We start from the raw sequence: 19,600 nt of genomic DNA on the forward strand, positions 1-19,600 counted from the left end.
AGCCCACATTGAGCCCCTTATAAAAGTGGAGCAACGTTTGTATGCCACGGGATATCTGAACATCATTGCCAATCACATGCATCCCTTCATTGCTGGAGTGTATCCATCTGCAAATTGATTTATTTTATCAGGATAATCCCCCATGCCACAAGGCTAGGATTGTCCAGGAATGGTTCCACGAACATAAGTGAATTAGGTTTCCTGCAGCGGCCTGCCCAGTCACCAGATCTCAATCCAATTAATCATCTGTGGGATGAGATGGAATGAGCTAGTCGGAATAGAGTTCCACTACCAGCCAACCAGACAACTGTGGGAAGTATTGGAGTCAACATGGGAACCACTTGACACCTTGTAGAGTCCACGCCCCGACGAATTGAGGCTGTTCTGAGGGCAAAATGGCTTGCAACTCAATATTAGGAAGGTGTTCCTAATGTTTTGTATACTGAAGTAACAAGATGGAACTCATTAGCGATAGCCAACATCCTCTTGCAGTAAAGCTCATTAAAAGGTTTAAAAGACGCACTCCAGAGTAGGTGGCCACCACTATTTCTACCCAATTCCTGTCCTAGTGCAGCAATGCGCATTTAGTTCCACCCTCTGAACACTGACGTATGGCTCCTTATAAATATTGATTAATCAGGCGTGCACATCTCCACCTTCATCGGTTTGCACAGCCCATACCGTTTCTGGCACAGGTCACAATCCGTGATTTGTAAACAAACCAAACAGCCAGGGTAGCTAATCGCTACGGAGCACAGCTACCAGTAACTATTAGCAACTGTGGATAATTGGTTCCAAGAGTACCTATAACTATGCTACCATTCAGCTGTTTTTCTGATAACCTAATTATCTGAGTAGAAAAGGTTATGTAGTTAGTAGCAAGCTACTGTACTCGAAATGTAATTAACTTGTTAGCTACCTGGCTCACCAACTAACAATAGCTGGAATGACCTAGCTGTAATGTTTACAAGTATCTCCACTAGTTGGAGCCAAGGAAAGCAACCATTGTCTTTATCAACGATGGACACTGGTTAGAATGTGTACCAATAACTTTCTAACAATATAGCTAGCTACTAACAAAATAGCCCAACATCTTGAATATTGTTTTGATGAGCCGGTTAGACTAAGGCTGTCACTTGGTCAAATAAAGAATCATACTTAAAACCAAATGCTTTGCCTTACGCTATTAACCAAAAGGTCACTGGTTGGAATCTCCAAGCTGACTACAGTAGGTGAAAAATCTGTTGACTTGCCCTTGAGCAAGGAGCTTAGCCCCTACTTGCTCCTGTAAGTCACAATGGCTAAATTACTCAAATGTATATACACATCTTACAAATGTACACATATCATGTAATTCTACTATTATATATACACAGTGGGGAGAACAAGTATTTGATACACTGCCGATTTTGCAGGTTTTCCAGAAAATCACTTTGCATGATTTTTAAGTAATTAATTTGTATTTTATTGCATGACATAAGTATTTGATACATCAGAAAAGCAGAACTTAATATTTGGTACAGAAACCTTTGTTTGCAATTACAGAGATCATACGTTTCCTGTAGTACTTGACCAGGTTTGCACACACTGCAGCGGGGATTGTGGCTCACTCCTCCATACAGACCTTCTACAGATCCTTCAGGTTTCGGGGCTGTCGCTGGGCAATACAGACTTTCAGCTTCCTCCAAAGATCTTCTATTGGGTTCAGGTCTGGAGACTGGCTATGCCACTCCAGGACCTTGAGATGCTTCTTACGGAGCCACTCCTTAGGTTGCCCTGGTTGTGTGTTTCGGGTCGTTGTCATACTGGAAGAAGACCCAGCCACGACCCATCTTCAATGCTCTTACTGAGGGAAGGAGGTTGTTGGCCAAGATCTCGCGATACATGGCCCCATCCATCCTCCCCTCAATACGGTGCAGTCGTCCTGTTCCCTTTGCAGAAAAGCATCCCCAAAGAATTATGTTTCCACCTCCATGCTTCACGGTTGTGATGGTGTTCTTGGGGTTGTACTCATCCTTCTTCTTCCTCCTAACACGGCGAGTGGAGTTTAGACCAAAAAGCTCTATTTTTGTCTCATCAGACCACATGACCTTCTCCCATTCCTCCTCTGGATCATCCAGATGGTCACTGGCAAACTTCAGACGGGCCTGGACATGCGCTGGCTTGAGCAGGGGGACATTGCGTGCGCTGCAGGATTTTTATCCATGACAGCGTAGTGTGTTACTAATGGTTTTCTTTGAGACTGTGGTCCCAGCTCTCTTCAGGTCATTGACCAGGTCCTGCCGTGTAGTTATGGGCTGATCCCTCACCTTCCTCATGATCATTGATGCCCCACGAGGTGAGATCTTGCATGGAGCCCCAGACCGAGGGTGATTGACCGTCATCTTGAACTTCTTCCATTTTCTAATAATTGCACCAACAGTTATTGCCTTCTCACCAAGCTGCTTGCCTATTGTCCTGTAGCCCATCCCAGCCTTGTGCAGGTCTACAATTTTATCCCTGATGTCCTTACACAGCTCTCTGGTCTTGGCCATTGTGGAGAGGTTGGAGTCTGTTTGATTGAGTGTGTGGACAGGTGGGTTTTATACAGGTAACGAGTTCAAACAGGTGCAGTTAATACAGGTAATAAGTGGAGAACAGGAGGGCTTCTTAAAGAAGAACTAACAGGTCTGTGAGAGCCGGAATTCTTACTGGTTGGTAGGTGATCAAATACTTATATCATGCAATAAAATTCAAATGAATTACTTTAAAAAATCATACAATGTGAATTTCTGGATTTTTGTTTTAGATTCTGTCTCTCACAGTTGACGTGTACCTGTGATAAAATTACAGACCTCTACATGCTTTGTAAGTAGGAAAACCTGCAAAATCAGCAGTGTATCAAATACTTGTTCTCCCCACTGTGATATATATATATATATATATATATATGAACTTGACTGCTTTATATGTATTTACTTCACTGCAGTGTTACTTATACTATAGCTAGCCAGCCAGCCAAACTTGTTAGTGACCCATAGGCCTACTCTTGCTGCTAACGTTATAGTAGCGCTGCCGTGCATAACTACTATGTATCCCAGCGGTGCTGACGTTTCACCTATCCACATCTTCATCTACTTTTGATGTCACCAGCTAGCTATTCAGGTAATGTTAGCTAGTTGACGTTAACCATGAAGTGAGCACCTGATAAGTCGTTCGGCTAAGGTGTGCGTTGCCAGGCTGCTTACTGTAGACAAGTGAACGTCAGTTGTTCATCAGAATGATATTAGCTATTTTCTTACTCACCGCTTCACTGTCAGCCCATCCAACAGCTCCAGATCGAACGAGGTGCATTACTAACTGCAGTAAGCCGTAGCACCAGGTTGTAAATGGGAAGTAATGAGCCCAGACATGTAAATGTTTTATAGGTGGTTCCAAATTAACTAAAGCCAGCCCTCACAAGATACGTATAGCCATTTATTATCAGTAAACACTCGGCATAGATGCGGAATAATACAAAGGATTTCCCTGTTCAAGTCCAAATAAATCATACTTCGACTAAAATGATGACTTACTGACAAAAGGCCACTAAAATGTGCAGTTGTGTCACAGAACAATGCCACAGAGGTCTCAAGATTTGAGGGACTGTGCAATTAGCATGCTGACAGCAGGAATGTCTACCAGATCTGTTGCCAATAAATGTAATGTTAATTTCTCTACCAATGTCATTTTTAGAGAATTTGGCACTAAGTCCAATAGTCCTCACAAAATCTTAGACATTTGTGCATGTTTCTATATTTTTGTTCAGTCTATTTAGCCATTAGCATGAATGAATGTCATTGTCATGACCGATGTCCTAAAATAACTTTCCACCAGCACTTGTGTATAACCGCAATTGGCCGACACGCAGTTGATATGGGTACTCAGTTGATGAAACCAATGTTGCATACTCCGGTTGTAAAACAGTCTCAAGCGCTCAAAATTGGATAGGATTCTCCTCTATTAAATAGTGGCCATGGTATTCTGACAGTTAAAAATTAAGACAATATGTACTCTTTGACAAGTAACCCCTATTCTGTCAAGATCACCCCTGAACACGGAATATTTTAACCTTACAAATAGATAAAACATCTTAGTTAGCTACCTCGCCCACCTTAGCCATATGATCCCTAGTTCATTGAATGACATTTTAGAAAGAAAGTATTTGGTTGTAATTGTAATGGTGCAGGGTGGCCAACACTCATCCTGGAGAGTCCAGGAGAGCTACTGGGTGTGCAGGCTTTTCCTCCAGCCCTTCTCGAACACACCCCATTGTAATGTATTTATAAATACAAATAAAAGCCGACTGGTGTGTTTGAACAGGATTGGACAAAAAGCCTGCACACCATTGAGCTTTCGGACAATAAAATCAATACTACTAAAAGTTAATGTCAAGCCCTGACTGATTGTCATATGCAGCAGCATTCTGTATGGGTGACATCTCACTCCGTGGTAGGAGCTTGTGTGTGTCACTCCGTGCTTGTGGCTGGGTGCAAAGCCTCCGTCATCTAAATACAATACTAATACCACAGGGCTCCATGGACCATTCAGCCACCTCTATATAGCCACCTCGATATTCCCTAGGGAACACACAAGGGGACAGAGAGCACTGCTCTGACTCTACACCGCCAGTATCCTCAGTGATGAGTTGGATAAACTAGCCTTATAGTGGTGCCAAAGCTTTGGTCAAATTCATTTTGTAGTGGCACTCTCAAACAGACAAGTGGTGCTGCTATTCAGTTCTTTATTTAACTCTTATTAATTATCCATCCAGACGCCTAGTCACTTTACCATGCCTTCACATCCATATCTACCTCAAATACATCATACCCTTGCACATCGATCTGGTACTCCCTGTACAGTGCATTCAGAAAGTATTCAGACCCCTTCACCTTTTGCTACATTACATCCTTATTCTAAAATTGATCAAATGTTTTTTTTCCCTCAAACTACACACAACACCCCATAAAGTTTGGCACATTTATTAAAAACAACAGAAAATCCTTACGTAAGTATTCAAACCCTTCGCAATGACACTCGAAATTGAGCTTAGGTGCATCCTGTTTCCATTGATCATCCATGAGATGTTTTACCTGTGGTAAATTCAATTGACCGAACATGATATGGGTCAGAAACCCACCTGTCTATATAAGGTCCCACAGTTGACAGTGCATGTCAGAGCAAAAACCAAGCCATGAGGTCGAAGGAATTGTCCGTAGAGCTCCGAGACAGGATTGTGTCGAGGCACAGATCGAGAGAAGGGTACCAAAAAATGTCTGCAGATTTGAAGGTCCCCAAGAACACAGTAGCCTCCAAAATTATTTAATGAAAAAAGTTTGGAACCACCTAGACTCATCCTAGAGCTGGCCGCCCGGGCCAAACTGAGAAATCGGTGGAAAAGGGCCTTGGTCAGGGAGGTGACCAAGAACCCGATGGTCACTGACAGAGCTCTAGAGTTCCTCTGTGGAGATGGGAGAACCTTCCAGAAGGACAACCATCTCTCCACCAATCAGGCATTTATGGTAGTGGACAGACAGAAGCCACTCCTCAGTATGATTGCCACATGACAGCCCGAGCCACATGACAGCCCGATTGGAGTTTGCCAAAAGGCACCTAAAGACTCAGACCATGAGAAACAAGATTCTCTGGTCTGATGAAACCAAGAGAACTCTTTTGCCTAAAATACTGAGCGTCATGTCTGGAGGAAACCAGGCACCGCTCATCACCTGGCCAATACCATCCCTACGGTGAAGCATGGTGGTGGAAGCATCATGCTGTGAGGATGTTTTTCAGTGGCAGGGACTGGGAGACTAGTCAGGGAAAGATGAACAGAGCAAAGTACAGAGAACCTTGAGAAAAAAATCTGCTCCAGAACACTCAGGACCTCAGACCGGGACAAAGGTTAACTTTCCAACAGGACAACGTCCCTAAGCACACAGCCAAGACAACACAGGAACAGCTTCGGGAAAAGTCTCTGAATGTCCAACCTGACAGGGAGGATCTGCAGAGAACAATGTGAGAAACTCACCAATTACAGGTGTGCCAAGCTTGTAGCGTCATACCCGAGAAGACCCAAGGCTGTAATCACTGCCAAAGGTGCTTCAACAAAGTACTGAGTAAAGGGTCTGAGCACTTACACTACCGTTCAAAAGTTTGGGGTCACTTAGATATGTCCTTGTTTTTGAAAGAAAAGCAAATGTTTTGTCCATTAAAATAACATCAAATTGATCAGAAACAGTGTAGACATTTTTGCTCCAGATACTCAACTAGTCTAAAGGCCAGTTTTATTGCTTCTTTAAATCAAAACAGCTTTCAGCTGTGCTAACATATTTGCAAAAGGGTTTTCTAGTGATCAATTAGCCTTTTAAAATGATAAACTTGGATTAGCTAACACAACGTGCCATTGGAACACAGGAGTGATGGTTGTTGATAATGGGCCTCTGTACGTCAATGTAGATATTCCATTATAAATCAGCCGTTTCCAGCTATAATAGTCATTTACAACATTAACAATATTTCTGATCAATTTGATGTTATTTTAATGGACAATTTCTTTTTGCTTTTCTTTCAAAAACAAGGACCCCAAACTTTTGAACGGTAGTGTATGTAAATATGATATTTAAGTTTTTATTTTATAAATTAACAAAAATGTCTACAAACCACTGTGTGTAGATTGTTGAGGAAAAAACGTTTGAATCAATTTTAGAATAAGGCTGTAACGTAACAAAATGTAGAAAAAGTGAAGGGGTCTGAACACTTACCGAATGCACGGTATATAAATTCAGCAAAAAAAGAAACGTTCCTTCACTGTCAAGTGCGTTTATTTTCAGCAAACTTAACATGTGTAAATATTGTATGAACATAAGATTCAACAACAGACAAACTGAACAAGTTCCACAGACACATGACTAACAGAAATTGAATAATGTGTCCCTAAACAAAGTGGGGGTCAAAATCAAAAGTAACAGTCAGTATCTGGTGTGGCCACCAACTGCATTAAGTACTGCAGTGTATCTCCTCCCCTGGTGAGACAAAACCGCAACTCGTCAGTGAAGAGCACTTTTTGCCAGTCCTGTCTGGTCCAGCAACGGTGGGTTTGTGCCCATAGGCGACGTTGTTGCCGGTGATGTCTGGTGAGGACCTGCCTTACAACAGGCCTACAAGCCCTCAGTCCAGCCTCCCTCAGCCTAATGCGGACAGTCTGAGCACTGATGGAGGGATTGTGCGTTCCTGGTGTAACTCAGGCAGTTGTAGTTGCCATCCTGTACCTGTCCCGTAGGTGTGATGTTCGGATGTTCCGATCCTGTGCAGGTATTGTTACACGTGGTCTGCCACTGCGAGGACGATCAGCTGTCCGTCCTGTGTCCCTGTAGCACTGTCCTAGGCGTCGCACAATACGGACATTGCAATTTATTGCCCTGGCCAAATCTGCAGTCCTCTTGCAGCATGCCTAAAGGCACGTTCACGCAGATGAGCAGGGACCCTGAGCATCTTTCTTTTGATGTTTTTCAGAGTCAGGAGAAAGGCCTCTTTAGTGTCCTAACTGTTCATAACTGTGACCTTAATTGCCTACCGTCTGTAAGCTGTTAGTGTCTTAACGACCATTCCACAGGTGCATGTTCATTAATTGTTCATGGTTCATTGAACAAGTATGGGAAACAGTGTTTCACTTTACAATGAAGATCTGTGATGTTATTTGGATATTTACGAATTATCTTTGAATGACAGGGTCCTGAAAAAGGGACGTTTCTTTTTTTGCTGAGTTTAGCTCCATTCTAATGTATTTTGTTCCTTGTGTTACTTTTTAACTCTGCATCCCTGGGAAGGGCTATTAAGTGAGCATTTCACAGTTAAGTGTACACCTGTTGTATTCGGCGCATGTGACAAATAAAACTTGATTAGTAAGAGCAGAGAACTTATTTTCACTGGAAAAGTATTAGAGGTGTTTTTGAGAATTACATTTAGTAGTGGCAAAGGCTGCACTGGCAATAAAAAACGTATTTTCCATTAAATGTATTACTTCTGTGTGTTTATGTAATCATTGTCTTAGCTGTGACAGGTTAATTATTAATCAACTGATCTAATTAAATCTTTACTGAGACTGAATTATGGTTAGCAGATAATTAGTCAAATTAGAGTTCCATGTTAAGTCACAGTACGTCGGACACTACTCAAGTAGTATTCATGTTGCTGTAATAACACAAGCTACATCAGGGATCATCAACTAAATTCAGCTGTCGGACTATTTTTTCTTGAGCGGATGGTTGAACATAATTCAAAATAATCTGTAGAAGTCAAACTGACCACAAGATGCCCAAACAGACAAAATATTTGACAAAAAAACAAACACAAAAAAAACTTGCTTCCATTAGTATATGATCACGTCTCTCCATTATGCGTGGGAATATTTGGGAACAGATTTCCAAAATGTAAGTCATTCAAAACTGATCTCCTAGTGTTTTTAACAGTCTTTTATGTCCAACAATTAAAAATATAAAAAATAGATTGTTTTGCTCAGGAAACGTGGGAGCAAATAAAACCCACCTGTGGACCACCAGTTGGGGAACCCTGCACCACATGTTACATTGCTTGCTACATTATGTTGATGTATACAGTGTTGTACTGTATATAATGAGTATTGCTTGACTATACAGTATTCTCTGTTTTTCTCGCTACAGTATTAGGAATGTGGAAACTGGATATTTGCTATGGAACTATACAATATTTACTGTGTTTCTTGAATACATTGTTCAATACTGTATTCATAGTATATTATTTTCATAGTGTAGTTTGCCTCAGTGTGCCTGTGTTACGAGAGGCTCCAGACGAACGAGTGCAGTGGCTGTACCATTGTGTATTATTCTTAAATTATACCTGTTCTCCATGAGCGGAAGGCAGAGGCCAGCAGAGCAACATAAGAGGGAAATTGATCACTGCAGGGCACAGCCATTTTGGGTTCACTTCAATACTATTATACTCACTTAAATACTACTGTGGAAGAGTTAAACTTCCACAGCTCCTAAACGTAACCAATTACTATAGGAGTTAAACTTCCACAGCTCCTAAAATTAATCCATTACTGGCATTCTTGTCTGTTTTATTCTCATACTCATTTACACTATGGAAATAGTTACTTCAAATAGATTATTTGTTTAAATTGGAAAATATTACAATAAAGACTATGATTGCCATGATTAGTACAGTATAGGACTGTGTGCGCACACGTTGCGTATTCATGTGTTGCGTATGCATGCGTGTCAGTACCTGTGGATTCACTATCTCTGTGCTGCTGTTTGGCAGGGGGTTCTTCCGTCTCCCAGGGTGTGAGCTGGTTGATGGGCGTCTGTCCCCACTTCACCCCTGGCGCTAACAGCAGACCTGGAGCCTGGCTCTCCCTCTCCCCTGGAGACCCACCTGACACCTGGGAGAGAGGAGAGAAAAACATGACGAAACAGTAGGACCAAACCATCTCTGACACCTGGATAACAGCGAGAGAGAGATTAAGAAGTCCGTCTATCAGCCTTTAACTGACAGTTGATAAACAACACAGCTTAGAGAACGATACAAACAAACATCAGGCCTGATAGACAAGAGATACAGAGATGATGGGGCTGTTCTTGGGCTGTTACACCGAAACATTTATGGAACAGCTGAATATAGTTTTAGTTAAGAAAATGTTGACTCGTTTGTCAGCAAGTTTTGCAAACAGACGATCACGTCATTTACTATTTTAATATCTGAAGACAAGTACTTGGCACATGTCAAATAGTCAAAGCTTCTCGTAGCGTGGTCTAGACTAACTCCTTCTCTGTTCTAAAATCAAAGCCTTGAGCGATGTCTTGTCCTGTATGATTCACTAACCCATCTATATGCACACACTAGAGAACATGGTACGGGCAGCCATGTCCCCAGGTAGCAGGGCAGCCATGTCACCAAGTTAGCAGGGCAGCCAAGTCACCAAGTTAGCAGGGCAGCCAAGTCACCAAGTTAGCAGGGCAGCCATGTCCCCAAGTTAGCAGGGCAGCCATGTCCCCAAGTTAGCAGGGCAGCCATGTCCCCAAGTTAGCAGGGCAGCCATGTCCCCAAGTTAGCAGGGCAGCCATGTCCCCAAGTTAGCAGGGCAGCCATGTCCCCAAGTTAGCAGGGCAGCCATGTCCCCAAGTTAGCAGGGCAGCCATGTCCCCAAGTTAGCAGGGCAGCCATGTCCCCAAGTTAGCAGGGCAGCCATGTCCCCAAGTTAGCAGGGCAGCCATGTCACCAAGTTAGCAGGGCAGCCATGTCACCAAGTAGCTAGCTATGTAACGCGAGCGCACTTGCCTCTTGTATCAAACTGTCGCAATCCGGCGAATGGATTAACCTCTGGCTGGACTGCATCTTGTTAGCTACCCACTCATGCTGCATTAAATCCATTTACTGTTCGGCAAAACAATATTCATATAGCTACAGTCTATAGCACTTTACAAAACAAAAGATACCAGTAGCTAGCTAGCTAAGTAGCTAGCAAAATAGGCTTACATTCAATCACAGAAAGCTAACTTTGCAAACTAGTTTACAACTGAAGCTAACGTCAGTTCACTACTCTAAAACTTGATTAGTTATAATATGTAGAGCAAGCTGGGTGTCTCCAAAAACGTTCACTAGGTTAAATTACTGTTCTTTCTATTTCGACAAACTGTTGCATGTCTGTCTTGAGTGACGTCTGTGGCTGCGCCAGTCTTGACGTTTTAAAGAGACATCGCACCTTTTTATGAAAGAAGTGATAAGGCTGCCGTAGGCTAATACAATCAATCCCAAATGTATGGACAACATATTGTTTGTCATCTGTAGCACTAAAGACTCCACTGAAATCACACACTCTTATAGAATATGCATTCACCTGTATTGTGATTAGGCCTATGCCCTCTTAATTTACCCAGTTTATCAAGATATTAAACATTCAAATACAATTATTACCATTATGTTGTAGTAGTTAGATTGGTAAAACAGTGAAATGTATTGTTTGTATTTTTTTTTATTTTATTATTCATTAATGCCTACATGGTTTTCTCTGGGAAATGTTGTCATCAAATGTAATTACACTGAATCGGTATCGGCCCTAAAAAAAATCCAGATCAGTCGTTCTGTAGCACATGTGCACACAGACACAGATGTGTGCATACACACACACATACGTGCACACACATACACACACATACGCAGTGCACACACACACACACTCTTATGTGACAGGGCCTAAGAGCAAGGTGAATCAATGTAAATGGGGTAAAGGAGTTAAGGAGAGTGTACTAACTGGTGACTGATGCTGATTATAGCCTCATAAAGGCGGGATCAAAATCCACATCCTAGTCACTTTCTAAAGGGCCCTTACTCTTAATGTACCACCCCACAGACCTATTCACTCAAATTCTCAATTATACCTTGCAATGTGCAATCAAAGGCAATTAAAAGTTGGTATGGTTTTGAACACAGGCGCTTATTAAAATTGTGTAGCCACATAATCAGAGTCTAGCTGTTATTAATCATGAAGCATAATTTGCTTTACAAATGGTAGAGTAGAATAAAAACATTCCCCTTTGCGGAATCCAAACGTAGAGCCATCATCATCCAAACATAGAGCCACCATCATCCAAACATAGAGCCACCATCATCCAAACGTAGAGCCACCATCATCCAAACGTAGAGCCATCATCATCCAAACGTAGAGTCACCATCATCCAAATGTAGAGCTATCATCATCTAAACGTAGAGCCATCATCATCTAAACGTAGAGCCATCATCATCCAAACATAGAGCCGCCATCATCCAAACATAGAGCCATCATCATCCAAACGTAGAGCCATCATCATCCAAACGTAGAGCCATCATTATCCAAACATAGAGCCATCATCATCCAAACATAGAGCCATCATCATCCAAACGTAGAGCCACCATCATCCAAACGTAGAGCCATCATCATCCAAACGTAGAGCCATCATCATCCAAACATACAGGCACCATCATCCAAATGTAGAGCTATCATCATCCAAACGTAGAGCCATCATAATCCAAACGTAGAGACACCATCATCCAAACGTAGAGCCATCATCATCCAAACGTAGAGCCATCATCATCCAAATGTAGAGCCATCATCATCCAAACGTAGAGTCACCATCATCCAAATGTAGAGCTATCATCATCCAAACGTAGAGTCACCATCATCCAAATGTAGAGCTATCATCATCCAAACGTAGAGCCATCATCATCTAAACATAGAGCCATCATTATCCAAACATAGAGCCACCTCAATCTGCTGTGAACATACATCATAAATCCAATAGGATCTTCTTTTTTCTTTCTACCTCAGTGAGAGACGTTATCAGAACAGCAAAAGCCTGATGGAAACCCTGGGTCAACCACCATCAGACCCTACGGCAACACACACACACACACACACACACACACACACACACACACACACACACACACACACACACCACACACACACCACACACACCACACACACCAGCATCAGCATTAGCCTACACAGAAAAGGTCAGAGAGGCTAGAGTACACACTGATTCTCCGGCTCACCTCAGCCCAGCCTGCCTTCTGAGTTAATAGAAAATACCTGGTCACCAGCCTTCCTTGACACACACATACACACCACACAATGCACACAAATACTAGGCTAGGGTGGTATACCATACACTGGGATATTTGGAAATATCCATGGGATGTTTTTTCAATACCATCAATAGCGTTGAAACGATTTATTTGAAGTTTTTTAGTATATTTGAATATTTGTACATCCTTTTTAAGAAAATACCCGCAGTTAGCTTGTACAATCCGTTAGGAGATAAAGATGATCACATTCTTCATTTCACCTTTCACATTTTTATTGTGAAGCTAACTGGTAGTCAGTCCCCAGTCACATGGTGTTTGTTTACAAGCACACAATGAAGAGAGACCGGAGTTGTGTGAGTCACTCACTGTTGTGCAGCACGCCAGGTGATCTAGTTACAGTATGGAATTCACAACTAAATGTTTGCCAGCTAGATATCTATTAAGTTAACCGTCTAAAATATGCTAAATTCTCTGCAGTTATGCATTTGGTTTGCTAATTTAGTAGCTAGCTTCTTCCAAAATCAGGCTTTGCTTGGTAACAGCACAGAATCTCCCTCATGGAGAGTCTTGCAGTCTAATATTTGTTTGCGCATGCAGCAAACTATGAGTGGCATTTATTTTGTTACTTGTATAACTTTATGAGCTGGGATGTCTGTCCAGCAAATACTTTAGGTCAGAGACTGCATAAAATGTTTGCAATGTGCTCGTTAGCATTTAGTTAGCATTCTCTATAGGGTTTTACATGTAGTTGTCATTGCTAACCTTTGGATTACAAAGGCTCAGTGGGGTTAGAAAATAGCGCCCCTTGTGTTCAGTGCCAGTATTACTGAATATCCTGGTATGGCACAAGGTCTGTATGAAGGTATGACTATCTGGATACCTCCCAAGTCTAACACACTCACATTGTCAGCTGTTCACAGTGAAATATACAATAGGCTAGCTTCCCTCTCTGAACTCTACCTCCATCCCATTATCCTTCCTGACCCCAAACCCATTTCATCAACTCTCCCATCATGCAATCTGCTACCGCGTTCAGGGGCAGACTTATTGATTTGGAGGCCCCAGGCAGAGGCCAGGCAGAGGCCAGACTGTGGAAAGACATGAAGATTGCTGTCCTCCGCTGCTCCCCATAGAATTTAACAGAGCTAGAGAAAATCTGCCAGGAAGAATGGGAGAAAATCCCCCAAATCCAGATGTGCAAAGCTGATACAGACATACCCAAGACAACTCAAATCAGCCAAAGGTGCTTCTACGAAGTATTGAGTCACAGGTGTGAATACTTGTGATTGATGTGTCGATGTGATGATGATGCTGATGACAAAAGCGCACAATGACAGTAATCGATCGTTCTCTCTCTCGCTCTCTCTATGAGAAATTGTCAATTGTTGACCTCTGAGTCTCTCCTGCTCCTAAGCGATTACACTCTACTTATTCATATCATTCTAAACTATCTCACTTTCCTCTGTCTGAACTGGACAGGCGCAGAGTTCATCATTCTTACCATACCCGTTAATCCATGGTCCCTCATTCTTCTTTTGACTTGTTCTTCTTCTTGTGTTAGACTAGCAGACATCTGATAACATTCTGACATCTCAATGCCTTCTATCTGACTCATACCGGGCCTGTCAGTATTCTTTGACTATGCACAGATCAAGTGTTTGAGTCTTTATTGAAGTTGTCTGCTGTTAACGTGCATGTACTACTGACACATCAATACTATCAGTAGTGCTTTGGCAGCATCTAGCATCTCCACACACACACACACACACACACACACACACACACACACACACACACACACACACACACACACACACACACACACACACACACACACACACACACACACACACACACACACACACACACACATACACACCACACACACACACACACACACACACCACACACACACACACACACACCCACACACACACACACACACACCTCTTGTGAAGAGCAGTGGGTGATAAACCCTTCTTTAAGCAGGGAGAAAATGTGTGTGAGATGGAATCGATCAGATATGTAAAGCTGCACATGAATTAATATTGAACCAGATGTTTCGATTGTGTGTGTTGGGTGGTGGCGGCGGCAGGCAGGTTTGGAATCTAGTGGAATAAGGAGAGCAGGAGTGTCAATGGGGCCTGTGCCGGACTTACCATTATGCAGAAGAGTCAAATGCCTCAGGCCACACATCATCCCGTGAATTGTTTCATGCGATATGATTGCAAACGTGACTTTCATTGAAATTAAGCTGCAGCAATGAGAGGGGCATAGAAAATAAAAGAAAGAAAGATTTAATTTCAAGAGAGAAAAAGTTAACGCATTTCTTTAGTAAAAAGACAGGTGCTGCTGATAATACTGCCATCGTCGCAGAGGACATGTACAGAGCCTTCAGAAAGTATTCACACCCCTGGACTTATTCCACATTTGTTGTGTCACAGCCTAAATTCAAAATGGATTAAATAAATAAAAATCTCAACCATCTATACACAATAACCCATAATGACAAAGTGAAAACATGTTTTTACACATTTTTGCAAACGTATTGAAAATGAAATACAGAAATATACATTTTACATAATTATTCAATACTTTATAAAAGCACCTTTGGCTGTGATTACAGCTTTGAGTTGTCTTGGGTATGTCTGTATCAGCTTTGCCCATCTGGATTTGGGGATTTTTTCCCCCATTCTTCCTGTCAGATTTTTTCAAGCATGGTTAAGTTCGATTTGAGCAGTGGTGGACAGCAATCTTCAAGTCTTTCCACAGTCTGGCCTCTGCCCAGGGCCTCCAAATCAATAAGTCTGCTCCTGAACGCGGTAGCAGATTGCATGATGGGAGTGTTGATGAAATGGGTTTGGGGTCAGGAAGGATAATGGGATGGAGGTAGAGTTCAGAGAGGGATGGAGGGAAGAAGTCAGGAAGCTAACCTATTGTAGATTTCACTTTAGACAGCTGAACGTGTGTGTGTTAAGCTTGGGTGGTATCCAGATAGTCATACCTTCATACAGACCTTGTGCCATACCGGGATATTCAGTAATACTGGCACTGAACACAAGGGGTGCTATTTCCAAACCCCACTGAGCCTTTGTAATCCAAAGGTTAGCAATGACATGTAAAACCCTATAGAGAATGCTAACTAAATGCTAACGAGTGTCTTGCAAACATTTTATGCAGTCTCTGACCTAAAGTATTTGCTGGACAGACATCCCAGCTCATAAAGTTATACAAGTAACAAAATAAATGCTACTCATAGTTTTCTGCCTGCTCAAAACACATTTTAGACAGCAAACAAACTGATAAGGATGTGAAATATGTTTAGCGACACGCACGTGCACACGCAAACACACACACACACACATACTCTTGTACAACTCACCTTGTGGGGACACATAATTCGGTCCCATTCAAAATCCTATTTTCCCTAACCCTAAACCCAAAACTTAACCTTAAACCTAACTCCTTTCCCTAAAACTAACCCTAGTTCCTAACCCTAAACCTAATACTAATTCTAACATAAACCCTAAACCCTGTAGAAATAGCATTGACCTTGTGGGGACCAACAAAACGTCCCCAGTTGGTCAACTTTTTGTTGGTTTACAAAAAGTTGGCTCCCACAAGTATAGTTAAACACACACACAGTTTATTAAGATGGGAGAATGCAGTGGGCAGACAGACCGGTAGGAAGAGAAGCGTTTTCCCATTTTCTTCCTTTTTAAGTTTGTCTCCGAATTGCCGATTCACTCTTCCATAGCAACCCATTATCACCGGGAGGCAGATGGTTGTAGTCTGACTCAGAGAGAGAGAGAGAGAGAGAGAGAGAGAGAGAGACAGAGATAGAGAGACAGAGACAGAGAGAGACAGAGAGCGAGACAGAGAGAGACAGAGATAGAGAGAGACAGAGAGAGACAGAGAAAGAGACAGAGACAGAGAGAGAGAGACAGAGAGAGAGAGACAGAGACAGAGAGAAAGAGACAGAGAGAGACAGAGTGAGAGAGAGACAGAAGGAGAGAGAGAAGAAACATTTAGAGAGAGACAACAGGAAGAGACAGAGACAGAGACAGAGAGACAGAGTGAGAGAGAGACAGAGACAGAGTGAGAGAGACAGAGAGAGAGAGAGAGAGAGAGAGAGAGAGAGAGAGAGAGAGAGAGAGAGAGACAGAAGGAGAGAGAGAAGACACATTTAGTGAGAGACAACAGGAGAGATAGAGAGTGGTAGAGAGAGGTGGGGAGAGTGATGAGTTTCACTCGGCAGACGGGGGGGTTGAGAAAAGAGGGAAGGAGGAGGAAAGGCACATTCACACACATGCAGGCATTTTGCAATATAAAGACAAAAAAGTTATTTGAATCAAGGTTAGTTGTCTTTTAAAGTCTAAATTTTTTTGTTCTCAATTCACTAAACTACGGAGTTTCTGTGCTTGTGAATAAATGGTCCGCCGTTGCCCCCAGCCAACTATACAGCCGAATGTAAAACAGAAGAGCTGCCATAGGGTTACACTGAACGTGATGGAAGAAAAAACACACACAATGAAGATATTGACAGTTTGGTTAGGAGGATTAGAATTTAAGGCAAATGATTAGACTTTCCTAAATACCTGTATGTGTAGGCTATATGTTCAAGGCTTAGAATATAATAATGTGCTTTTTAGGCAACGCACACAGACACGCACGCAGAGCTGTGAAGAAATTGGCCTCAGTGTGTTCTCAGGATGGCGTGTGTGCGCACTACAGTGCCTTGCCAAACTAAAATAACTGTCGCTATGGTTACCCATCTCCCTCTGAGGCGGGCTGTGGCACCTCATTTGACTCTAGTTAGCCGTCTGGCTCACACACACGCAAACACACACACCTGAATCTATTGTCTAGTTCTTTAATGAAACCTATTCGTCAGTTGTCCATCCTTTCATTAATGTTTGAGTGGCAATCCCACAGACATAACTGAACATTCTGTCCAATTCTGAAAATCACAAAGCACGCTCACATACTCTCCTCTCCACACACTGACTCTCCTCCACACAGAGAAGATCCAATAATCATCCTGACACAATGGCCTACTCTCCCTGACATGGCACAGCCGATACCGACAGCTGTCACTGTGAGTGTGTGTTACTGTCTACCGAAGACCATGTACGTACCATGTCATTGGTTGCCTTCCCCCAGAGGTAAGACCTGGAAAGGGCCAATACCGACAGCTGTGTCGCTGTGTGCATGTTACTGTCAACCAATAAGAAACAGTGTTAACGTGTGTGCATCAAACAACCATGCATGTCATTGGCTGTCTTCTCCCAGAGGTGCATGGGAAGGTGTGGTTGGTCAACAGAAGGCTGTAGGCTGTGATTGGCTGGAGTCAGCCCTGGTCTGGCTGTGTGTTGTGATTGGCTGGAGTCAGCCCGGGTCTGGTCTCCTCATCCATCCAAACAAACAAGGCAGGGTTAGCTCATGACAGTGTGTTTGCCTGGGTTGGGCCCAGTCCCCTGTCTATCTCAGAGATATTGCTCCCATTCAATCTGCTAATACGACAGAATGAAGAACGAGAGATACACACCTGGAGCAAGAACATACACACACACACACACAAGCACCCAGACACATCACACAAAGGCTTGGGAGAGTCTTACGCAAAGGCTTAACTAGAAGGTGGGCTATCATACACCTTAGGGTCCAGAGTACAAAGCTATAGTACCGTGAAGTGGACTCTGGTCTCCCTTAAGAAATTACTTAATTACTCCATAGAGAGAGACAGCAGGAGGAGGAGGAGAGAGAGTGAGAGAAGGAGGAGCAGAGAGTGAGAAGGAGGACGAAGAGTAGGAGAGAGAGAGAGCGAGAGAGGAGGAGGAAGAGGAGGAGAGAGAGAGAGAGAGAGAGAGAGAGAGAGAGAGAGAGAGAAAGAAAGAAAGAAAGAAAGAAAGAAAGAAAGAAAGAAAGAAAGAAAGAAAGAAAGAAAGAAAGAAAGAAAGAAAGAAAGAAAGAAAGAAAGAAAGAAAGAAAGAGGAGGAGGAAGAGTAGGAAGAGGAGGAGAGAGAGAGGGGAGGAGGAGGAAAAAGTAGGAAGAGGAGAGAGAGAGAGAGAAGGAGGAGGAAGAGGAATAGGAGGAGGAGGAGGAGAGAGAGTGAGAGAGAGAGGAGGAGGAGGAAGAGGAGGAGGAGAGAGTGGTCATGTCTACTACAGTCTGGTCCCTGGTGCAGCAACTTTACAGCACACACTGATCAAATCAACAAACTGCTGGGAGATCTAATAACAGGCCTGCGGGAAATGAGAACGAAAGGAAGAAAGAACGAGAGAGGGAGTGAGGGGAAGACTGAAGCGGAGACAGAAAAAAGAGGGAGAGAAAGAGAGAATGTGCCACATCCGTAAAAATGGCATTGTGCCATTATTACATTCTTCCTTTTAAGACTGTGTTTGTGTGTGGTTTTTGGTTTTACTATCCTTGTGGGGACCAGAAGTCCTAATAAGAATAGCAAAACAAGGAAAAATACTATTTTAGGCTTAGGGGTTAGGTTTAGGGTTAGAATTAAGGCTAGGCTTAGTGGTTAGGTTTAGGCTTAGGTCAGGTTTAGTTTTAGAGAAAATAAGATTTAGAATGGGAATACATTTTTGTGTATGTGTGTGTCTGGCTACTGACACTTCATAGACAGAAAGGAAATAACTGCCCGCTGGCCGCAGGCGTGTGTAGTATCGAGCCATGCCGTTGATGTGGTTCCTTTATTCATTTCTTTATTCTGACAGGTTTATCAATTAATGAACGGCCAAACGGACAGATAACCGAGGTTCCTCGTGGCAGCGCTACGATTTGTAGCGGCCATTATTGTTCAATTTAAATGCATAGGAGGAATGTTCCTGTGTGTGTGTGTGTGTGTGTGTGTGTGTGTGTGTGTGTGTGTGTGTGTGTGTGTGTGTGTGATACCCACATAATCAGGCTAAATCTCTGTGAAGATGTGTGTACACAAATGTAATCATAATCAACATTTCAATAACA

General features: G+C 42.7%; 1 protein-coding gene across 9 annotated transcripts in view; it reads right to left on the bottom strand.

Annotated features, from left to right (window-relative positions):
• LOC110522439 (kelch-like protein 29) overlaps positions 1-19,600 on the bottom strand; it is a 408,191-nt gene that overhangs the window by 131,239 nt on the left and 257,352 nt on the right. For 5 of the 9 annotated variants that reach the window (XM_036976046.2, XM_090233075.1, XM_090233073.1 and 2 more), the window contains exon 4: positions 9,283-9,439. In XM_036976046.2, the coding sequence (XP_036831941.2) occupies positions 9,283-9,439 (157 nt within the window). Of the gene's footprint in view, positions 1-9,282; positions 9,440-10,335; positions 10,784-19,600 lie in introns of those variants that run through there. The other 4 variants (XM_090233072.1, XM_090233071.1, XM_036976047.2 and 1 more) reach the window with 3 other exon arrangements.

Source organism: Oncorhynchus mykiss, chromosome 4 (assembly GCF_057628025.1).
Source record: "Oncorhynchus mykiss isolate SJ-2025 chromosome 4, ASM5762802v1, whole genome shotgun sequence".
In the NCBI taxonomy this organism is placed as follows: Eukaryota; Metazoa; Chordata; class Actinopteri; order Salmoniformes; family Salmonidae; genus Oncorhynchus; species Oncorhynchus mykiss.